Source organism: Bacillus rossius, chromosome 1, assembly GCF_032445375.1.
Source record: "Bacillus rossius redtenbacheri isolate Brsri chromosome 1, Brsri_v3, whole genome shotgun sequence".
NCBI lineage: Eukaryota > Metazoa > Arthropoda > Insecta > Phasmatodea > Bacillidae > Bacillus > Bacillus rossius.
Genome location: NC_086330.1, coordinates 111,626,549 through 111,650,568, shown reverse-complemented (window position 1 = coordinate 111,650,568; position 24,020 = coordinate 111,626,549). Strand labels below are relative to the sequence as shown.

At 36.0% G+C, this 24,020-nt stretch overlaps 1 protein-coding gene across 1 annotated transcript in view; it reads right to left on the bottom strand.

Annotated features, from left to right (window-relative positions):
* The window catches only part of LOC134542250 (transmembrane 9 superfamily member 2), a 106,606-nt gene that overhangs the window by 30,539 nt on the left and 52,047 nt on the right, over window positions 1–24,020 (bottom strand). The window contains exons 9-12 of the mRNA XM_063386356.1: window positions 17,098–17,242; window positions 16,562–16,739; window positions 14,055–14,214; window positions 12,211–12,362 (exon numbers count right to left, since the gene is read on the bottom strand). Coding sequence (XP_063242426.1) covers window positions 12,211–12,362; window positions 14,055–14,214; window positions 16,562–16,739; window positions 17,098–17,242 — 635 coding nt within the window. The remainder of the gene's footprint in view (window positions 1–12,210; window positions 12,363–14,054; window positions 14,215–16,561; window positions 16,740–17,097; window positions 17,243–24,020) is intronic.

The following is a 24,020-nucleotide window of genomic DNA, read 5'->3' as shown; positions in this document are numbered from 1 at the left end:
AAATAAATTATGGATAGTAAAAGTAAGCTCAGGAACAGTATAATTAATTTATGGTTATAAAATTAGTTCTTAAAATAAAGACTCTCTTAAACAATGAACGTTATTGAGTTAAAATAAGATAGGATGGCTGGTCGCTACAGCAGTATCGAATATAATTTCGAAACACAACTCATAAACTTTGTACGTGTTTTTGGCATTGTTTTCTTGATAATCCAATACACGATCAAACTCTATTCGACAATCCGTTTGAAGGGTACAAAACTATGTCGCTAAGATTTTTTCTTTCTCATTTCCATTGGCCTACAACACAAACTCTAGATGATTTACTTACAAATAACAAATGGTTGAAGTAATATCTTGTAACGTGTAATGAAACCATTGAACTATCAAGTATATATTATAAATTTGCATGATTATAAAGCTCTGCAGTAAATAGTAAATTTACATATACAAAAAAAACATATGAAATATTTTGATTTCAAACTTTTGTCAAAAGATAGACCCGTAAGTCTGCTAAGTATGTATTTATTAGACCAATTTTTAAACTAAAATAATACTACTTAACTGTGAATCGCACATAACGAAAACTTAACAAAATGTTTCATTGTGAATCTATTGGCTAACTTTCTGTGTTGTATAGGATGATTATACATTTTCTATAAGACGTCGACTAGCCGTAGTCATTAATGCATTTTATTACACGTAATACTTCAGCGAACATACATTATTATTGAACATTGGACTGTGAATGAATTTTTCCGTTTCACAAATGACCAACAAAGCGGAGTTTTAACAATTAAAGGAAATAACATAAAAATTCAAAATACTTGTTTTAATTACGCAGTTTCAAAACACGAAGAGTTATTTGGTGTTCACTATTACAAAGAATAAACCAATCGTATTGTTCCCAGTTTTAAAACCATGCAATCAAAACTACCCATCAAGTTTTAGGCATTACTAGCTCATTTAAATGGCCGTTATTTCCATCATATTGGTAATTGGATGTTAACTTTATTTTTTAATTCAGTTGAAGTAATTTTTTGTTAGATTGCGCTTCAAATAATTTAGGATATTTTTTTATATCATAGTTCAACTTTGTGTTTCAATTGGAGATAAGCTCATTTTTTGACTATTCTACAATTAATAATATATAATATTTATTTCTCACAAATGTTCTTTGTTTAATGTACGTACTGTGTGGAAATGCCATTGTTAATAAAAAAAAGTTTATAAAATGTAGTATTTAAAGTAACCAATAGAAAGCACTCGTGGTAAAGATGGTTAGGTATTCATCTCCATCTAGCGGGCAGAGTGAGAACTATGTAGGGACTGCATGAAAGACCGTATGAAAACCTTCGCCACAAATACACAACCGAATGTTAACAATTCAAGATCCACACAACTTAGAAACGTCATAACGTAGAAAGTCACAACTTAGAACTATCACAACTTAGAAACACACAACTTAGAACTGTCATAACTTAGAAACACGTAACTTAGAAACACGCAACGCAGAACCACACAACTTAGAAACTTCATAACGTAGAAAGTCACAACTTAGAACTATCACAAGTTAGAAACACACAACTTAGAACTGTCATAACTTAGAAACATGTAACTTAGAAACACGCAACGCAGAACCACACAACTTAGAAACTTCATAACGTAGAAAGTCACAACTTAGAACTATCACAAGTTAGAAACACACAACTTAGAACTGTCATAACTTAGAAACACGTAACTTAGAAACACGCAACGCAGAACCACACAACTTAGAAACTTCATAACGTAGAAAGTCACAACTTAGAACTATCACAAGTTAGAAACACACAACTTAGAACTGTCATAACTTATAAACACGTAACGTAGAAACACGCAACGCAGAACCACACAACTTAGAAACGTCGTAACGTAGAAAGTCACAACTTAGAACTATCACAAGTTAGAAACACACAACTTAGAACTGTCATAACTTAGAAACACGTAACTTAGAAACACGCAACGCAGAACCACACAACTTAGAAACGTCGTAACGTAGAAAGTCACAACTTAGAACTATCACAAGTTAGAAACACACAACTTAGAACGATCATAACTTAGAAACACGTAACTTAGAAACACGCAACGCAGAACCACACAACTTAGAAACGTCATAACGTAGAAAGTCATAACTTAGAACGGTCATAACTTAGAAAATTCTAAGTTATGTGTTTCTAAGTTGCGTGTTTCTAAGTTGTGTGTTTCTAAGTTATGACAGCACCCCTGGATAAACAAGTGGTTCAACATGCCAACGAAAACTTGTTTATTTTCTTTTAAGTAAATATATTATTTTCATTTCAACAATACCAATTTATGCCATAAATTTGATATAATGTTAAAACAAGTGTAATAATTTTTTAATCAACGTGGTATTTTGATTATAATTTTTGTGCTCAGATGTTGGATAAAACTGTATAGCAACTAGAAAAATGTGATTGCTATACCCTATGAAGTGTCCCCCCCCCCCTGTAGTACACTGTACACAGGGGCTTGGTTATTTTTAGAATTACCCCTCTTCCGAAAGCCAGCCTAGCGGCAGTAAATGAACGGGGGGGGGGGGGGGGGGGGCCCTTCATGAAACGGCCGAGCGAGAGAGAAAGGGAGCATATTGTTCGCCACCCGAACCCCCCCCCCCACCCCCCTCGGGAGGGGAAGGGCTTCTTGAAACGGCCAGCGAGAAAGAGACAGAGAGAAAGGGAGCATATTGTCCGCCACCAGACCCCCTCCCCCTCACCATTTCATTCTTTCTCGACAGCTAACTGTGAGTCATTGTAAGCCAGCGGCCAGCATAACGGCCCTCTCCCGCTTAGCAGCCTTTGTTTACCTTCCAACTAATGGTGTTTTTCGGTATTTCAAGATGCCATTGAAATCTCTCGTACTTACGAAAGGGTTAACACGGAAGCACTCGTAATAACCAGATTAGTTTAGTATTATTTACATAGTCAAACTGACGGTGCATTACTAAACTCTCGTAACTTCGAGGGTCTCGTAGTATTCCGTACTCGTAGTTATGAGGTTCCACTGTATTTGATGGCGAATGCAATAGGGTAATAAAACTAAAATGCGAACGGTGTGGAAAAACGGGATGATCTACTGTGGAACCTCGCTACTACCAGATCTTCGAAGTTACGACAGTTTTGTGATGCACCGTCAGTTTTGACTACGTAAATCATACTGGTAATTAAGAGTGCTTCTTTGTCCATCCTCTCGTAAGTACGTGAATTGAATGGCATCTCCAAAAAAAGAAAAAAAATTCACGTAAACAGCCAGCAAGGGGGTGGGGGGGAATGCGCATAGTGAGTCGCTACGTCGCGTCGGCGGACTGGGACTAGAATGCCGAAGAGGGGGTGAAGAAGGAAGTGGAAAAGGGGGGGGATGATACAGACTGGCTTGGCACGTGACTTTGTAGAGAAGAGGGCAATAGTGACAGAGAGACGTGTGGTTGGAATGCACGCAGGAAGACGTCACTGTTGTTAGGCGACTCTATCTTTCGGGCTGCTCTACTCTAAAAATAGCTTTGCCTCCCTCGTCTTCAACACACTTCACTACCCCCCTCGCAACCCATCTCGGAAGTAAAACGACCTTCGCAGTGCACCTGCCCGACAGCAGTCACGGTAAAACCTGCCTAGCGCACATACGTATGTAGATGTAAATAAACAAATTGTCTTGTAAACTGGCAAATATCGGTAATTTGATCATGGTGAATTAAAAACATTCTAAAGGTGATTTGAAGTGAGAGTAGGTACTGAAAATGCCGAAAAATAAATTAAGTGCTCGCGACAGGGCATTTCAATATCAGAAAAATGGATTCTATTGCTCAGATAGTCGCACCGTAATGTGCAAATTTTGTAAGTGTCAGGTTGCGTGGGAGCGTAAAGATTCTATAGAAAAACACCTAAAATCTGTCAAGCACATCAGTGCAGAAAAAGGTTGCCCTGAATCAAAATTACAGACTTCGATCGCTACATGCTTCAGTAGTGCGGAAAGGAAGAAAAAAAACTGCTGAATACCTCGGTAAACGAGTGACGGAAACTTTTCTGAAAGCAAATATTCCGCTAAAAAAACTAGAAAATCCGCATCTGAAAGATTTCCTGAACGAGTTTGTTGAAGGTGCTGGTGATATTCCTTGTCTAAGAGTACTAGAAGAAAAGCATCTTCTATCAATGCAGCAAGAGAGAGAGGATGTAATAAGAGAAAAGGTGAAAGACAAACTTATAGTAATTCTGTGTGATGAAACTACGGACTCAAGAGGAAGCTGTGTATTTGTTGTGCTATTTAAAATAATTGATAGCAGTGACAAAATTGATACTGTTGTTGGTGATGTCCATACTCTGGAAACAGCCAATGCAAAGAACTGCTCCAGGGCTATTTTGGATTCCCTAAAGAAGTACAACATTGACTTTGACAACGTGTTAGCGCTTGTTTCGGACTCTGCCAGATACATGGCAAAGTGTTTTGACACAATAAAAGACATCATGGCCGACCATGTGCTCATTGTGCAATGCTGGGCTCACAAGCTCAATTTAGTTGTAAATGAGCTTGGAAAAAACCTCCCTGAGCTTCAGAAGGCTCTTGCCAAAGTAAAGTCAGCATTTTTAAACACACGCAAGAGAAAACATTTGTTTAAGAAGTTCCTGGATGAAAAGTTCCCATGTGAGGACATTCCCCTATTTCCAATGCCAGTGTTGACGAGGTGGTCTTCCTGGTACGACTCCGCCTCCTACCTCGCCGACAATCTTGATGCCATTGTTGAATTTTTGACCAGTGATGAAATTTCCTGTATCAACACTGGAGTAGAGTACTTCACTACGGCATCAAGGGATGATGTTAAATGTGTGAAAATCCAGGCAGTTTTTGTAAAAGAAGTGTGTGAGGCTACTGTACATCTTATCAAGAAACTGGAAGGGTCATCATATCCCTGCAGTCACACACTCAGTGGTGAAATCCGCAAAATAGAGCAGGTTTTGCAGCTTGCTACAAGCGGAAACTTTGGGCAGAAAGTAAATGAGCTCTTGATTGCTTGTGAAAAAGCTGTCTTCAAAGGGAAAATCACATCTGCCTTGGTTACAGCAGCATCACATGCATCAACAAAACTCCTGTCATTAAAGGTAGGTGATCCTTCTCAGAAATTTTATCAACATGTTGCTGTAATTGATCCCTCGGAAAATGTGCTCGAAAGCATCTCTCCCGAACTCGGCAAAAAATTGAAAAAGCTCTTCTTGCTCTCCAAGCTCTGTGAAGACATTTTACTTCAAGGGTACAAAGAACTGCAGTTTCTTGTGCAAAAAAAGATGAGTGAAAACCAAACTGTTGACATTGTTTCACTCCATATGGCAGTTTCAGTGAACCATCCTGACTTTGCTCGTGCTGCTTTGCAGTCTGTGTGGTTACCATGTGCTAACGTTGACTGTGAAAGGTTTTTTTCTAACTACAACAACATTCTAAGTGATAAGCGTCATCGCCTGAAACAAGAAAATGTTGAAATGTTCACTGCAATTTATTTTGAAAATTTAAACTTCGCTGTTTCCTCAGACATAGACATTATGTTAAAAAGAAAATATTATTCTCCAAGTGTTTTAGTGCATTACATTGTTTTTACAAGTATTTTCTAAGGGTTGTCTGTGTATTTTTTAAACTTTTTTTTAGTAATTATTTGCAATAAATTAAATTCTACCGTATTTGCTTTGTTTTCATATGTATTATGGCGTTTCCTCAGTTAAAAAACACTTCCCCATTTATTAATTCACAATTGGAAGCATCAGAAGGTTAAAATTGTTTATACATCATGAGAAAACTATTGCGGAATCATTAAAACACTTAATATGAAAACACTGATTTTCCCTTCCTGAAAGTACCGCTTTCTGGGTTTGAAAATACCGCTTTATGACCCTTGAAAGTACCAAAAAATTCCCTTCCCTAGCTGGCGGTGACAATTTATTTAATTCTGAGATTCTAGAAGGAGCTTAACCAGCAAGAGTTAGATTTTTAATTCCTAGTGGGCAGCCCAGATAAACAATACCCGGACTTAAACAACGATAGCCCCAGAGACTGTTGGGTGTAATATTTAAAGTATTGTTTTAATTATAGCTTAAGATTCTTTGTGTGTTAATTACTAATTAAGCTAAAATTTTTGTTAACTCTAATTTTTTTTAGCTCGGCCGGGCGACACGCGTATGCTAAAGTAATTGTAATATTATTGGAATGTTGTTTTACCATTATATAAATTTATAATTTTATTTACTATTTTAATGGAACTAGTGTACCTACATCATGCTTGTTTTCTTTACTAGTAAAAATATGTACCAAGCTGCCAAAATAGTTTTGTTTATTAGTCACCTTTTTTTATAAATGCAGGGTTTTTCCATTATTAATTTTATTAAGTTTTACTAAATTATTTGGCTCCACATATTAAAGATTTTAGGATCGGTTAGATGTGCCTCGAGGAGAGCTTGGTTTTGGAGAAAGTTTATTTAAACAGTAATGTGGTTTCCGTCTCCGAGGGGCCTGACTGTTCCTGGTGGATGTGGGGGACTGTGGTTGGACTTGGCTGCAAAAACACAGCAAGTCACAACTTACACCCTTTAGTTTTTAAAAACCTTTTCAGACTAGCATTCAACCACGACGTTGCTCAGATCAGACAGCCAAACGTTTCCTGCAACTCCTTAACATGTTTATTGTTACGAACTTTATTTAAATTATGTTAAAGATATATATAATTGTCTAATAAGGGCCGGCCCATTCTTTTAACAATGTGATTATAAATCCATGTTATTTATATATTTTTGTTAATCAATTTATAATATATTCAATGGGAAAATAACCAGAAGTAAAATAAAAACGGAGGTACTAAGATCTAGACGAAATCATTATTATGCCTTCTGAAACCAAAAGATCCACTGGTTGCCCCCCAGTCATCAGGAGAGTGAATTGTAACAAAGTTATAACCAAACTTGGGTTTACTCTGTTATGACTGAGGAGTGTGACAATTCATGTAGATTATGGTTGATAGAGAGTTAGAGACCAAATTTCCCCACATTTACAAATATCCATGACAAAATAATAAAAAAAAACTTTGCATATTGGGATTTACAGCCAAAGGAAATAGCCCCTCTCTTATAAGGATTGTAACTTACGGACATCATAAATATATTGTCAGTTATTGAATCAAAAAAAAATCTTCATTCACATTCTTTGGAAATAAAAATTGCCAGCTTAAACATCCCCCCCCTTTTCAAAGTATTTAAAAAATTATATATACTTACTATAAAAACAATGATACTGTAACAACTAAATTTAAATTATTCAACAAAAACTTTTAACTTAAAAAACAGATATTTTCTACTAATCACAAAACATTTACCTACAACGAAACAATAAAGTACATTAATTTATTGACAGCCAGAATCAAAATCCCTATATTAAATTTACAGTGAAATTCCGTTACAACGTACTTCAGAATAACGTATGTTTCATTTCAACATATGTTTTTAAATTCCCGCTCAAAACACCAATGTAAACAATGTAAAAATATTTCACTTTAACATTAAAAACGTATCCTACCTTTCAATACGACGAACATTCTTTTCCAGATATCAGGAAAATTTTATATACATAATTGTAAATGTGTTTGCGCAGGGGTTCTTTAATATAAATGTACATTATGATTAATTTTTATCACTTTCAAGAATCGTTAAGAAGTATAAAACTTAAAAAAACACTGTATCAACGATTCATAGAATCATAGTACAGTATAACGCACCATTCTTCCTCCTCCATGAATCACACACTTTAGTGCACGAGACAATCTACGCAATCGATTGCTGTCTCGCCTCTCTTCAAGACTATTGTTTTAAGCTGCACCATCTTTTGGTTATTTGTAGAGCACATTTTAAAAGTTTTAATTAACGCAGATACAGACGTTAAAAAAAATTATATTTTAACTTATATACGACATAGAAAATCCAATAATGTTAATTTATGCAGGTTAAGTTTTGAACTGTTTGATGCCACAACATGGCCGACACGCTTTGTGTTGCCATGAAGGTCGGAATGTCGCCTGGCGCAGCCATGCTCGCGACACGCGCTACTATAGTCGCCGCACGGTAAGTTCGTACTTTTGGGAAGAACTGTTGAAAAATGGAACTAAGAATATTTGGTTTACTATTGTGCAATTTGTTTGACAAATAAATAAACAAAATAGGACGACATAATTTATCAAGCTATTACGTTTCCGTACGTGTGTATGAATACTGAAATAAATTGTATTTGTTAATTTTATATGTAAGTTTTTAAACACGCGTGGCAACGATATTTATCGGTATGTTGGCTACACACTTGAAGAAATAGTTCCTTAGTATGTAATTTTGAACAGCTGAAATAACGATAAATATTGCTGAAAATGTTTCACATATGTTTACTTCCAGATCCTGGAGTAATATTGTTTAATATATACGAAAGTTAAGTTATTTTGTTTACAGATGACGTTGCAAGCTGTTGCGGATGAATCACCTACGTAACTGTGTGTCGGCCCGAGCCATGTTGAACGCTTGTTTTTGTTTGCTCAAAACGACTTCTGATTTTCCGAAAACATCCAGTGTATTTGTGTACTAATTAATTTTCTAATTTTAAAGGGTTGTCTTAATTGTTGCTTGTAGTGAACTATTGCTTTTACAGTGTAACTTTGTGTTAGTTATTACGGTTTGTTAGGTTATTAAAATGAATGTAAAGAAGGAGACAGCATGATATTATCGACGTGGCACGAAGAGTTACGATGTTAATAAATACAGGTCAACTGGAACAGGGTGATGTCGCAGAAATGACAGCATTTCTTCTAGATCTGGGCGTCACGACCGTGAAAAAGTGAGTGACTAATTAACACGTTATGAAAGTATGTGCGTGAAAACGTTCCGTTAGGTTGGGGCGTGTTTGTAAAATAGTGTAAAAGTACCTTCCTCGCAGCTTTCTTGTTTTGAATGTCGGGCAAATTACAAACAGACACGTTCTTATATTTTCGTTTATATATTAGGTAATGTCCCACAAGCAAAACATATTAAATGTAAGGGCATGTACACAGATACTAACCTAACATAACCTATCCTCAACCAACATAATGTAACCTAACCCAACCCAAATGAGGTTTATTTACATGAAATTAGGTTTGGTAAATTTTGGTTAGGTTAGGAAACATAATTGTCAATAATTAGAATGCATTTTAAAAAACTTAAGTAGAAATTCAACTCTACGTAGGTTGTTGTCATGACTTTTTGTTAACACCTGCACCATAAAAAAATACAGCATTTGAATATATGCTCAGGGTAAATGTGCTAATGTATGCTTTTTAATTACAGGTGTTCTGGATAACGTGTTTAGTGATACGTAATTTCTCTGCTGTGTTTATATGTGATTCTTAAACATTAGTTTCATTACAGGATATAACATAATATTGATGGTAGTGATAATTTATTGCTCAGTTTCGATTTATTTAATATATTTATTTTATTACAGATTCTTAAGTTAAGTTTTTTATGGCAACAATTTCTTTTCTGCATTGTACATACTTAAGTGATATAGTTTATATATGAGACAAACCACATACACATAAAAATACACACTTACAGAAATGTTTAATGTATAACTTAGAATTTGAATTTAAAATTTATTCTGCTTGATAGAAAATAATGCCTCTATTTACAAAACACATGTTGGTTAGCCATAACCTTTAACCGATACTTGACTCGGTTCGTAGTGCCAGAAAAGTGTTACTAACTTGGGTAAATATGTAGTTGGGCGGTATTTGCGAAAAAAAAATGTTAAAAATCCGAAAATACTTTTATTTTATGCTCTTCAACGTCCTCTTTTCATTAAAAGCGGCGGAGATAAGAAATTCCAAATACTTTAGGAGATATAGAATTTTTTAATTTTGTAATACAAGACCTGTGGAACCATTCGAGCGACGCCATTTTTGTTATTTTGCTGTGTGTTCGTGAATACGCGAATCGTCAATGCGTAATTAATAAAATGGTTGATTAGGTCAGGTCAGTTACATTATTAATACTTTCAAGCTAAGCCGACATTAAAAATAATGTGAATTAATTTTAATTATTCTTTAGTTTTAAATTATTTATAATGTAACTGACCTTACATAACAACTCGTAACAAAGGATGCACAGTAATAACTCACGTATTTTTTTTGTTACTTATTACTTGCGCAACAATATCAAAATAACAAATAAGACTTTAAAATTAGAAACGTTAAAAACTCACCTAAGTTGGAGGCAGTAATTAAACACCGTTTTAAACAATAAATGAACTAAATAATCACGTATTGGTTCGTTTGAATTCTGGCCTATCACGAACAATCACGTGACATCATTATCCAATAAAAAAAGTAGATACTCGTACGTAAACAAGAAACAATTATAATCGCCACATTAATGCACTGATATTGTGATGAAATTTAAAAATTCGATATCTTCTAAAGTATTTGGAATTTCTTACCTCCGTCGCTTTTAATGAAAAGAGGAAGTTGAAGAGCATACAATAAAGGTATTTTCGGATTTTTAACATTTTTTTTCCGCAAATACCGCCCAACTACATATTTACCCTAACTTGTTATTTTCTTTTCACAAATGACCTCTCTATGTAATGGCAGTGATGTGCCTGGCACTCACGGCTTTAGGAAACTAACAGTTTACATAGCTACCTCATACTGAATAATTTCTTAAAGTTAAATTCTTCATAAATGATACTGACATAATTTTCATGCTTTCAACTTTGTGATATAGTAATCTCGAAGCAGCAAAATTTCTTTTGTAAAACTTAACATCAATTTTTATAGATATTATGTGAAGACACAGCACCACGCTGGGTTTAAACTCTAAACTATAAAAATTTGCTTAGATTTTTTTATATTTAATATTTGAATTATTAAACATGGTGTTATGACATTTTCTACTGACATTTAACCAATTATAAAAATTGCAGTGTAATTTTATTATCCATTAATTACATCCCTATTTGACAGTTACCCAACCAAAACATTGCCATGTGGTAGTCACATGGTTTTCCACATGGCAATGTTATTGTTGATATTTGGCGGAAGGATACATAGTCACCTTGAAAATAGATCCCAGCTTGAAGCAGGGCTTCCTAAAAGTATGAACTTATCATGCGGCGACTATAGTGCGGTGCTATGGTTATCTATGGATGGGAGGTTTGTTTACGTTTGACATGGCGCGAGGCAAACAATATTGTTGATTGATTATTTTAATCAGGATGGATGGCCAAAAAGATAAAAAGAAACGCAAGCAGTTCACTTTGAAGGAAAACGTGGAAATTTTGAAAGAAGTTGACAAAGGCAGGAAAAATGCAGATGTGGCACGGTCGTTAGGTTTGGTGCCCACTACACTGTCAAAAATAATAAAAGATCGCAAAAATTTATTAAACTGTACAAACAGTCATCTTTATCTGCTGGTCGCAAGAGACTTCGCCTAGAGATAACAAGGGAATTCTATCTCCATAAATGTATACATCTGCAAAATAGTTTAACTCATTTGTCATTTTGTGTTCGACAGATATAAATTTTTTATATGTAGGCCTAGAATTTAGGCTACTGTATTAGGTTATGTAATTTTTTTATTAAATTCTTGTTTTTTACAAATATTTGCTTCCAAGCTAATGTAACATTTGATCCTCTACTACTTTATTTTTAAAAATTCAAAAATACTACATTCTAAAGGTAAATATATAGACTTTCAGAATAAAGTACTTTCATTACTAAGTATGAACGTTGAGGTTTTATTGATGTACTTTATAACGACATTCTACTGTAATATACAAGGTCTTCTAGTTTTCTGTAAGCAACATATCCTACGAGAAGATTCTACAAATCATACTGATCAAGTTTCTTTGCCTTTTGTACAATGTACATCTATGTTTAAAATCATCAAAGATACTGTTTCTCAAAAAAAATTCTTGCCTGATAGCATTAATAAAAAAAACTATAAAACAAGTATTTTTGACAAAATTTTTTGATGAAAATGGCTGAGAATTAAGGACAACCACAAAGTCAAGAAACACGTTAAAACCAAAATACAATTAAACGTATGAAAATTAGGCTAACATAAAACATATCTAAAATGCAAACCTCACTAAAACTTGTATTATACATACCAGATAGAGTTCAGGATGAAAAACAGCTGAATAAATATGCATCCAAAAGGCAAGACTCCACCCATAATTATTCCTGGTATTGGCTGGGTGTATACACTTTGATCTGGTATCTGTCTTGGGATCTGGTTTGTTCTCACTGGGTGTTCAATCGGCTGAAATCAACACATAACAATCGTTTTCAAAAAACTATATTTACTTGACATTAGTGATGAGTCAATTCCTGTTTTTTCCCGGTTCTCGGTTCGGTACCGGTTCTTAAAAATCGGTTCTCGGTTCTGACTTAAACAATAAAATAAATATTATTCACACATTATTTATGTGGTGTTTTAAGTAATAAACTATTTATTGTTTTGGCTACAAAAAAAGCACTGTTTCAAGCTACAGTAAACACACCAACCTATTAAAAATGTAATATGTATTAATAAAAAAATTAATTCGAAATAATATAGAGAACACTTAATAAAACTAAAATTTACTATATCAATCTAGTAATTACCTCAAGAAATCTACATAAACCCTCCTTTAAAACATAGGAATAAAAAGAAAATGTTACAATAATGGAAATAAATACAATGATGGTGAACTTTCAAAGAATTAAAATATTAAATTGTCCATTAAACTTATTGCCTACATTGAATTCAGTTTGTTTGCACAGTCAACAGTAAATTACTGACACACTCTTGTGCCATTTCTTACACAATTTGCTCTATTTGGCAAGAATAATTATACTTTAGAAGTGTCAACAAGCATTTCGTTTGACCAGCCAATAGTAAAATACATCAACACATCCATACATCACTTTACTAAAAAAAACCTTCCCCCTTCAAAGCAATCCCGTTTACCTAAAAGAGAAAGTTACTAGCCATTACACTAGATGGCTGCAGATGCAGTGAACTTACAGTCCAAAGCACAGCACAAAAAGCATAAAATTTTAGAATACCGAAAATTATTACAGAAAATTTTAAATCAATCATTAATTCTATTAAACAAATATTCTGTGGAATTTTGCACTTTTAATTGTTCTTCATACACCAGTCACCCTTACTTACGTGTCAACAACTCAATTAACTACCTATTTTTAAAAACAAATTGAAACAAACATGGCGTCTTTCTGTTCTCACATCTCTGCTGAGGCACGTTATAAAGTTGCACACATCTATGAACTACATACAGTACATCTATGGCACCTTCAACTGTTATGTTTTGATTGTATAACGTACTTTGTTTACAGATGTGATGAGAACATTAAATATTTTCATGTGTAATTTATTTTATAGTTAGAGATGAATATTATTCCACAGAAGTCCTAAAAAATAATTCATATGTGAATTGAACGTGAGTTAAGCCATTTCATGCTGCAGTTAAGTTGTAGTGAAGGACTATTTTCATAAAGGGTTTTGCTATACTGCCAGTACCGGTACCGGCACCGACATTTTAGCTGAGGTTCTCGGTGCCGGTTAAAATGCTAAGAACCGTAGGAACCGTAGGAACCGACCCATCCCTACTTGACATATACATACCTAATAAAAATACAAAATAGATGGTAATGAGTTATAGTTTCAAGAAAACTGTAAGGAAATTTTTGTAAGTGGAAGCTGATTTTAATTTTCAAGTGCTTTAACCCAAGTAACTTATGTTCTTTAGGATTTGATGTTGACCAGGGGCTCTGCCCTCCTGAGTCCGATGTGACCCGCCAACAGTCACCTTCTTACCTGCCCTGCAGTGCTCAAAACTCCTGCCAATGTGTGTGTGTTCAGTTAACCACCACACTGCTTTCAAGGCAAATTCAAAATATGGAAAACAAGTTTTTGTTGGCACTCTGCGAAAAACAGAGCCGGACCTACCCTCTTGCGGAAACCAAAGTACGCTCCGATGAAGGTGAGAGGCATGGACACACCGATCCAGAGAGCGAGCAAGGCGACAAGTGTCGAAAATGGAACCGCAGCAGAGCTGCTGTTCGCCCACAGAATGAGGTTCATGACGAAGAACAGGCAGAACACTACTCTGGAACAAATTAGTACAAGTTAGCTTAAGCCTAAGCAAACTGAACAACAAACATTTGGTATAGTAGGCACATTATATCTAGAAGCCTGAGTGACCGTTACGGCCAGGGCAAGCAGGCGCTTGGAGGGGGTTAACCTTGTGACTGCGCATGAGCAGAGCGCTTGCGAGGGGGTTGATCACGTGACCGCGCATGCACAGAGCACTTGGGTTAGGCTCATACTATCGGACCAGAAAATATAAACCTCTTTCTGTAGTTTCTGTGCAGGATTCAGCCAGATTGGACTGTCCTATTTTGTTTGTGCTTAGAGTCATCTGAGTTCGCTACATTATGTGCTTTTGGTGTTATGATTCATTTATTTTAAACATGGTTTTACTGTAATCGGTCCGGACTTTAATACACTTTGTCTTATAATTATTGTTACTAGTGGTAATTTTGTCATGTGAATACATGTGTTATGAAACACTTTCGAGTGCGTGGCTAAATAAATTAATTTGTTGTGGGTTTTGTTATCACGATGCCACCGGTATTATTGACGGTGAAGGGGAAGAAACTGCATTCGCAAGCCCGTGAAATAATTTATAATGTATTGTCGTTTATGGAGAATGAAGCTAAAACCATAGAACCATCTATTCCAAAAGAAAAGGCACAGTTGAGGACAGCTGCAGCTACTGGCATGTCTCGTAGCACAGTGTAGAAAATAAAAGTGGAAGCAAAAAAGTTGAGCATCGGAGAAAGATGTTCTTTCGTTACACCTGATAAGAAGAGACAGAAGACATGTAAATACGACCTACATAATTTTGAGTTTTTGACCAAGCAGTACTTCGCAGAACTGTATATAATTTTTATGTAACTGAAAAATGTGTCCCCACAGTGGATAAAATACTAATAAAACTGCAACAGGACATTAATTTCCAAGGTTGCAATGCAACTTTACAGAAAATTTTAAAAAGGTTTGGTTTTCGGTGGCTAAAAACTAAGTCGCAACGTCTTATTTTGAATGAAAAGTCTGATATACGACAAAAGCAAATCGAGTATTTGAGAAATATACGACGTTTCAGAAACGAAAATCATAATATTGTGTACATGGACGAGTCTTATGTTTTGTCGTCCAATGTGCAACAGAAATCCTGGAGTGATGACTCGACCCACGGCTGTTGACACCTGTTTCTAAAGGACAAAGACTAATAATGGTTCATGCTGGCGGTAAAAATGGTTTTGTCCCTAATGCCTTAGTGATGTGGAAATCTCAACAGGGTACAGGAGACTACCATCACAACATGAATCAACAAAACTACGAAAAGTGGGTAAAAGAAAAACTTATACCCAATATTCCTGATAATACTGTTGTTTTAGAAAATTCACCATATCACAACGTCAAGATAAATAAGTCGCCAACATCTAACTCGACTAAACACGACATGCAACAATGGTTGCGAAAGCATGGTATTCCTTCTGCAGATGACATGCTCAAGCCAACACTTTACGCAATTATTAAGCAGCATAAGCCGAAGCAAACCCTTTATTCAGTAGATAAAATTTTGAAATGTTACGGGAATACAACACTTCGTTTGCCACCATATCGCCCTGACTTAAATCCCATCGAAAATATATGGGCAAAAGTGAAAGGCAAAGTTGCATCGCACAATGTAACGTGAAATTTACAAGATGTAAAACAGCTCTGCAAAGAAACATTTAATAGGTAGTATGGGGGCAGACGACTGGAGACCATAATGTGAGCACGTGAAAAAACTTGAAAACGAGAACTACGACCGGGATGCACGTTTCGACATAGAAATTGATCCCATTATTATTAACCAAGGAGGTGTGGACAGTGACAGCGGCAGTGATAGTAGTGATGACGACTGTAATACGGGTTATTCAAGCGACGAAATGGAAGGCATCGCTCCATTTCCAGCGAGCAGCGAATAGGTCAGGTCAGAAGTCAATGTTTTTAGTTACAATATAGACTTGATGGTTGCCTCTCCACCTTGTTCCCTCCCTCCTTTGTCGCACCCCCCACTACTGTAAATCTGTGACGTGTCCCAAGCTTCTAGATATGTTGCGCCTACTGTACATATACTATTAGGATAAAAATTATTACATAAGCTTAAATATCCTTAGCATTTTAGTGACTGATGTAATGCATTGTATGTGTTATGCAGGATATTGTGTTGCCTGTATAACCTACAACACATCACTTACACTTGCTAAGTCACTTGGTTAAACTATCTGCATTTAACCAATATGAATTTACCATTAATTTGCTACAACCGGCACAAAAAAACAGGCAGTAAGTTCTGTTTGCAGTTAACATTTTACTGACTAGTAAACACATGCAAAACCAACCCCGGGCAAAGCATTGACGTGAGCAGGACATTTGACTTCCATTTTTCCCCTCCGAAGCTCTTGTAGATGCGCGCGGAAACGTAACCGGCTGGTGTCCCGAGGCACACAAACAGCACCAAGGCACAAGTCATCAGGGCTCCTCGGTTCGCAGGCGACAGGAAACCCAGACATGCGAATGCTGGCATAAAACAAAACAATAAATTATAAACTGTAACCTACATCACTAAACAAACAATATAGATAAAAATTAATCATTTAAATTATTTGTGTTGAAGTATAAAATATACTTAACTTTAAATTATGAATTTCATGTAAGGAGTTAAAATAGCAATGATTCAGAAAGAAAATAAATGTTCAAATTGACTGACTAGACAATTAGAATTTTGTTATTTAAGAACTATTATTATTATTATTATTATTATTATTATTATTATTTGAATGTCACATGAACCACCATACACAAGATGAATGATGAATGAAATAAAATGGATGCATAGTTTAAATAAACCCTGTAAGACTCAGGGAAGAGCAGTTACCTAATGTGACCAGGGTCATGGAGAACACCTGGGTGCCGGACCCCAGAAACACGGCTAGCATCATCCCCTTACGAGGCGGTCTGAAAACATCGCCGTGCACAAGTTTCCAGCCAAACTCCTCCTGGGCATCTTCTCCCGAGTCAATCTGGCCACACACGAAACACACATGCATTACATAATGCTTCCTCACTATTATACAAGCACTGTTTCTCAAACGGAAAGGTTGAAGTTTCCGTCTCAGACATCAGTTTTTTCTTTGTCATCATTACAGAATTTTACAGTCACTTCAACATTCAAACACCAGGGAGAAAAGAGGGTTTGGATCATTATATGTTTTAATTTTAGCAGAGAGATTGCATAAAACATAATCAATCACAGGAGAGTGACTAAATAGTCTGAAAATCTAAAATACAAAATTATCTTAGTAGTTTATGCAAGAGTTTAAACAGCATCATGGGTTGACAGGCCCTCATTGTAAGGTGTCCAAGAAAATTCCATCCTAAAGACAAAACATCATCAAACATAATTCCCAGTTTGCAATCACAAATTAAACAAAAGGAGATTCACTAAAGGGAAGAGATAGGAGGAAACACACCATCTCGGTTTCAACAGTTTTTAGATGAAAACAATTTTCTACGGTTTGAATTTCAAAATCCTGCTTCATTAAAGGAGAATGCCTGTAGTTAATTGTGACTGCTATAAATAGTTTTCCCTGTGAAACCATTGGCTTACAGTAATGAATTAAATCGCCAGAATGAATTCACCTGCAATAATACTTTCAGTGTAACTATGTTATGGTAAGCAATGTTCGTTTTCCAGAACAAGTATTTTTGGAAATTTTTTTTCACAAAACAAGATTTATCAAGTTTTATACAAACATAACCAAATAACAAATGCAGTGATTACAGTAAATATAGTTGTTACGACCCCTCACGTTTCTCGGGGAAACATTCCTAATAGAAAAGGGGTCGTAATAAACATTTTGAACTGACTAAACCACCCTCTCCCCCCCAACCATGGGACCATTATACGACAAAATATGGCATTTTTTCACACCAAGTACATGTTCAGTCATCTCTGCCAGGAAATCGAAAAGTTTACAAACTGATTTAATAGCAGGGTATTCCAAAAAAGAAATTTCACCCAGAAATCATATTGGACCAACTCTGTCACCAAAATGAAATTAAAAACCAAGCAATGTGTGGCCCAACGGTATCTTTTAAAAAATGCTAAATCAATTTGACTTGTTTCATAAGGAAAATGAATAGAATTTTCATTAAAATGTTAATTTACTAGACTTAGGCCGTAACTAAGTACTAAATATCCCGCCAGAGAGGCCAAGGTTTCGCGCTGTGACATTGCTTTGTTATAGGTCGTGCGAGCGGGCGAGTCGTGGAATGTAAAGAGTGGAAAAGGGGAACGCAGAGGAGGACGGATGGCAGCCAGTGTATTCCATGCTTAGAGGGACATACGTTTACACTTTTTTTTGTCAACCCATGAGCAGTCAAAATAAACATTGCCAGCGGCAGTTAAAAAGAAGGACGAAGGGGCGGGAGTATATCCGGAAAGTTGCTATGTATATCTAAGCGAAAAACATGTCATAGCACTTCCGGAAAACAGAGTCCTTATGTCTTACATTTATAGCCGGATGTTTTCTACCTGATCTAAACAAGTTCCCTAGCAACGTTTTGAGCAAAACGAACCATTAGCCGGCCAATGTTGTGTGCTGTTTTACAGTCACGTATAAAGCTAATCAGTTTGCTGACAGTTCTAAAATATTTTTTTCTCTCTTCACGCTAAAATAATTATTAAGTAAGCCGATAAAGCTGTTTTATGTCACTGCCCAAAGTGTCAAAAATCTAATTTCTAAGCACACAAAAATATTTTTAATTTTCTTTTAACTGAGGCCATTTTAAAGAAGATTTCAAATATGCTATTTCGAAGTTACATTTAAAAAATTTTATATACATATATTTTTGTATGGACCTTTTCATTTTGTTTACCGGCTGGCTTGCTTCTTAGCGGCAGGCGGCAGCCACGTTTCCCCACGGCCCTTTTACCCTGCGGCGCTAGCAGCGTGTCACGCTTACCTCTGCCTTGGGGCACGCACAGGGCTGCTGTCCTATGTGCGTCATGCCCGTGGACACATCGCAGTGTCCGGTGGATCTGCGCCCTAGTCACGCACCATCTTTCCGCTCACGCATGCATCGTCCCCAACTCTTACCTTCTTTAAAGAACCCGATGATGCCCACACTCATCACGCTGCCCCTTGTGCGACATCTAGAGGCCATTTCTGAGCTACCTTCTCCTGTCCTATGCCTACTTTTGAGCTCTGGGTGCCACCTACTGGCAGCTTCGGTAAACATATTTCCTGTACTTTTGTTCTTTGGTTTCTCACCCCAAGTGCCATTCTGGCCAGGCTTGGAACATCCATTACCTCTCTTCCCTTTGCTTTACTTCTCTTCTGCCTCCATGAGAACTTGCAAATGAAGACTTCAAACAGCACAAACTTGTGAAAATGTTGTCCAAAGTTGAATTTTTGCACAGTGGTAGCGCCGACTATGCTTGACATAACATACCGAAAGTTTACCGCTATAGAGCTTGTGTGTATCACTGCAAACATGCAGGTAATTCCTAGATGACAGCGACTCAAATCAGTCCATTCAAATACTTCCCATTTATGCAGTTTTTAACGTAGACTCTCCACGAACTTACCAAAATAATATATAAATGCTAGTATACACATTAATGTTGAAAAATATTCTGAGAGTTAGTACTAAAGAAGATTAAGTACTGGGGCGACTTTCACTCACATGAAATATAGGTTGTTTTTTTTAATCTCTGGAGAATTTGCTTCAAACTGCAATTTAGTACATTTTAGAAAAATGTGAAAAGCATACTCCCACAAACCTTGTCCATTACACTGAAAACATGTAGTTAAGTCCTAAATAATAGCTTCTTGAGAGCTCCACAATATTGCATTCCTTAAACATGAAGAGGTAAATTTACTAAAGAACCAATTAAATAAATGTTGTTGCATAGTTCATAAGCTTTAAATTGGTATATTTTTTGAGAGTCCTGTTTAATCGATCTGACCACTGAAACATTCCGAGCTGCGTAGTGTACTGCGGGGGTGCTAGAGTCCCTCGGGCTGGGATGATTTTCGCTTCCAGGAAATCAAGGTTTTTTATGTATGGAAAATTTACCAAAATTGTATATTAGTACTGTGGTAGAATAAGCATTTACTAGTTACATACCAAAAGTTTATTGCCACAAACAAAGATTAGAGAAATCTTGCAGAATATGATTTGCTTAGGTAAAACTCTGTTGTAGTATGAGTTACTCTTTAATCTCTAAAATATCAATGGCTAAATCCATATATAATGCACTTATAAATGAGAGCAATGATGTTATTTCTAGAGACAACATTTATACTTTTTTTCATGTAAACTTTCACAACGAGCCTTCGACAACATTTTGACGGACAGTGTTAATAAACTTGTGATTTCAATCAAGTTATATACAGCAAACTAAGTTTAATTTTTTTCTTTAAATGCCATACTGCTATGGGAACGAGAACATGACATCACTACAGACAAAATTTTGTTCCGTTTGCTATGGTGAAACCAGAGCTAACTGAGAAATGACCGAACACCCCACGAAGTTTTGATAAAATGAAAGTCTATTGAGCAAGTAGCAGACCCGTACGTGACTAAAGAGAAAGGCTAGTCACCTTCTCACTGCTAGGATCATAAAAAAAATTCAAGCCCTTGCAAAAATACCCACCACTGCTCTTTGTCACTCTAGATATCCAACATTCAGCCAGCCAGCACACAAATACATCAACTTTAAAAAAAGCTAAATCTTTCATGCTTAATATTTTACAATAGATATCTTGGTTTTTTTTTAAATATTTTTACTATAGTAATCTGTACTATTATAAAACTGTGTAACTGTTTGTTTGAGTAAGCATCATGCCAAAACTACTGGACCAATTTTTATGAAACTTTTTGTGTTTAAAGCTTACAATTAGACTTAAAAACTGGCATACATTTTATTTCCCTACAATGATGGGAGCCGGAGATACAAAAAATAAAAAGAATTTTTACACTTCTTGGCGAGACTCATCTGCTTAATGAAGCTCGCTGCGCTAGCAAACTAATGGAGCAATGTTTATGAAATTTGTGTAGCTTATGATTACAGACTTAAGAACTTTCACATATTTTAATTGCTAGAACACGAGACCTGCTTCAAAGAAATTAGGAAAAAAGTGTCGAAACAAACATGGAGTAAAAGATATTTAACATTTTGTTGGTTCTATAAATAATTACAAACGAAGTCCTATCTTTTACTATTTCAAACTAAAAATTGCACTTCAATAGATAGCTGTTTAAGTAACAAGCAGATGTGTGTGTTCTCATGTTGCACATGTTGGAAATAAACTTAAAATATGAAAAATTGACATAGAATATTTTTAAAATAAAAACTAAAGTGTTAAGTTGGCTGGGTTAACTATATAAATTAGGCTATGTGTAAAGTATTATTTACACAATGTTTGTTGTGACTTAACCCAACAAACATTTCATTTAAGTTAGTCATTAGTCTATTTCCCAGAAGTACCTTATCAACAAAATTACCCTCTTTTATCGCATAATCGTCGCACGCGCATAATTGTCGTACAGTAGAATCTCGTAATAAAGTACATCAATAAAACCTCAACGTTCATACTTAGTAATGAAAGTACTTTATTCTGAAAGTCTATATATTTACCTTTAGAATGTAGTATTTTTGAATTTTTAAAAATAAAGTAGTAGAGGATCAAATGTTACATTAGCTTGGAAGCAAATATTTGTAAAAAACAAGAATTTAAAAAAAAAATTACATAACTTAATACAGTAGCCTAAATTCTAGGCCTACATATAAAAAATTTATATCTGTCGAACACAAAATGACAAATGAGTTAAAACTATTTTGCAGATATATACATTTATGGAGATAGAATTCCCTTGTTATCTCCTAGGCGAAGTATCATGCGACCAGCAGATAAAGATGACTGTTCGTACTGTTTAGTAATTTTTTGCGATCTTTTATTATTGTTGACAGTGTAGTGGGCACCAAACCTAACGACCGTGCCACATCTGCATTTTTCCTGCCTTTGTCAACTTCTTTCAAAATTTCCACGTTTTCCTTCAAAGTGAACTGCTTGCGTTTCTTTTTATCTTTTTGGCCATCCATCCTGATTAAAATAATCAATCAACAATATTGTTTGCCTCGCGCCACGTCAAACGTAAACAAACCTCCCATCCATAGATAACCATAGCGCCGCACTAGTAGCGCACGTCGCGAGCATGGCTGCGCCAGGCGACATTCCGACCTTCTTGGCAACACAAAGCGTGTCGGCCATGTTGTGACATCAAACAGTTCAAAACTTAACCTGCATAAATTAACATTATTGGATTTTCTATGTCGTATATAAGTTAAAATATAATTTTTTTTAACGTCTGTATCTGTGTTAATTAAAACTTTTAAAACGTGCTCTACAAATAACCAAAAGATGGTGCAACTAAAAGCAATTGTCTTGAAGAGAGGCGAGACAGCAATCGATTGCTTAGATCGTCTCGTGCACTTAAGTGTGTGATCCATGGAGGAGGAAGAATCAGGGTTGGGAAAAAAACAGTTTTTTTTAAAAAAATCAAAAAACTTGTTTTTTATTGCTTTAAACTGGTTTTTTTTTGTTTTAAACAGTTTGTCATGTTTTAAAGAGTTTTTTTAAGTTTAATTTTTTTTTTGTTTTTAATATTAATTTTAATCAAAACCATCAAAATATGTTTTGCACATATGGTTTCAGCAGAAGTCCCATCAGGTGTAAGGTATATTGCTACACATTTTTGAATATGGAATTCCCTGGCATTTCCCGGTTTTCCCTGACTGTAGCCATTCCGGATATTATTAAGTACAAGGCAAAAAGTTCACCTTTCAAGGAGTACTTATTCAGTCCTGACTTTATGTAAGCTTTTGGACATACGCCATTGCTAAGCACAAGTACAGTCAAACCTCTCTGAAACGACCCCTCACGGTTCCCAGGAATAGGGTCGTAATAGAGGGGGGGTCGTTATAGATGTTTTCCGAAATTTTCAGTTCATTTCAACCAACCCCCCCCCCCCCCCTTTCCCAAACCGCTACTCGCTAAGAAACCAGCCGTACAATGGCAGGATGCTGTCACTCACAATGCTAGACGGCTTTGCCTTAAACCCACTTCAACCTTCATGACATGTCTGTCGCCCTACAGGCCACCTCTAAAGAAAATACAGTAGAATCCCGCTAATGCGACCCCTCACGGTTACCGGAAAAACGGACTAATAAACAGAATGGTGGCAATAGAGAATTCGGGCTAATTTTTACCCTCCAACCCCCCCCCCCCCCCCCCCCACCCGCAATACATAAAAAATCGCCTTTGTTCGTATAGATTTCATATTCAAATAGTCTATGGTGTAAAAATGACAACTTTTTAAATTCATATTACAGTATTTAAATAGCACGATGTCTCCCGAAAAAAAACAATACCCTAGAAAGCAATATTGGAGCTCCCGTTGCCGAGAAAAAAAAATTTCAACACAGTGCAGCGTGTCCATTTTCGCCATCTTTGTATAGAAAAAACAGACGATTTAAAACGATAACTTTTTATCAAAGGTTTATTATGTCTCTTGCGGGCAGTATTAGTGTGGCGTTTGAAAGGTTGCATCCCGTGACACAACGGGTGGTCTGGCGGCGCTTATCGCTCTGGTCCGTCCGGCTGACGTGCAGGAATGCGAGAAGTAGGGTAAGCGCGTGTGAGAGAGAGAAAGGGAGTGAGAAAAGGGGGGAGGGGGGCTGGCGACCAGCAGCATCGTTAGCTAGCGAGAGAGTGACGGTAAATGTCGACT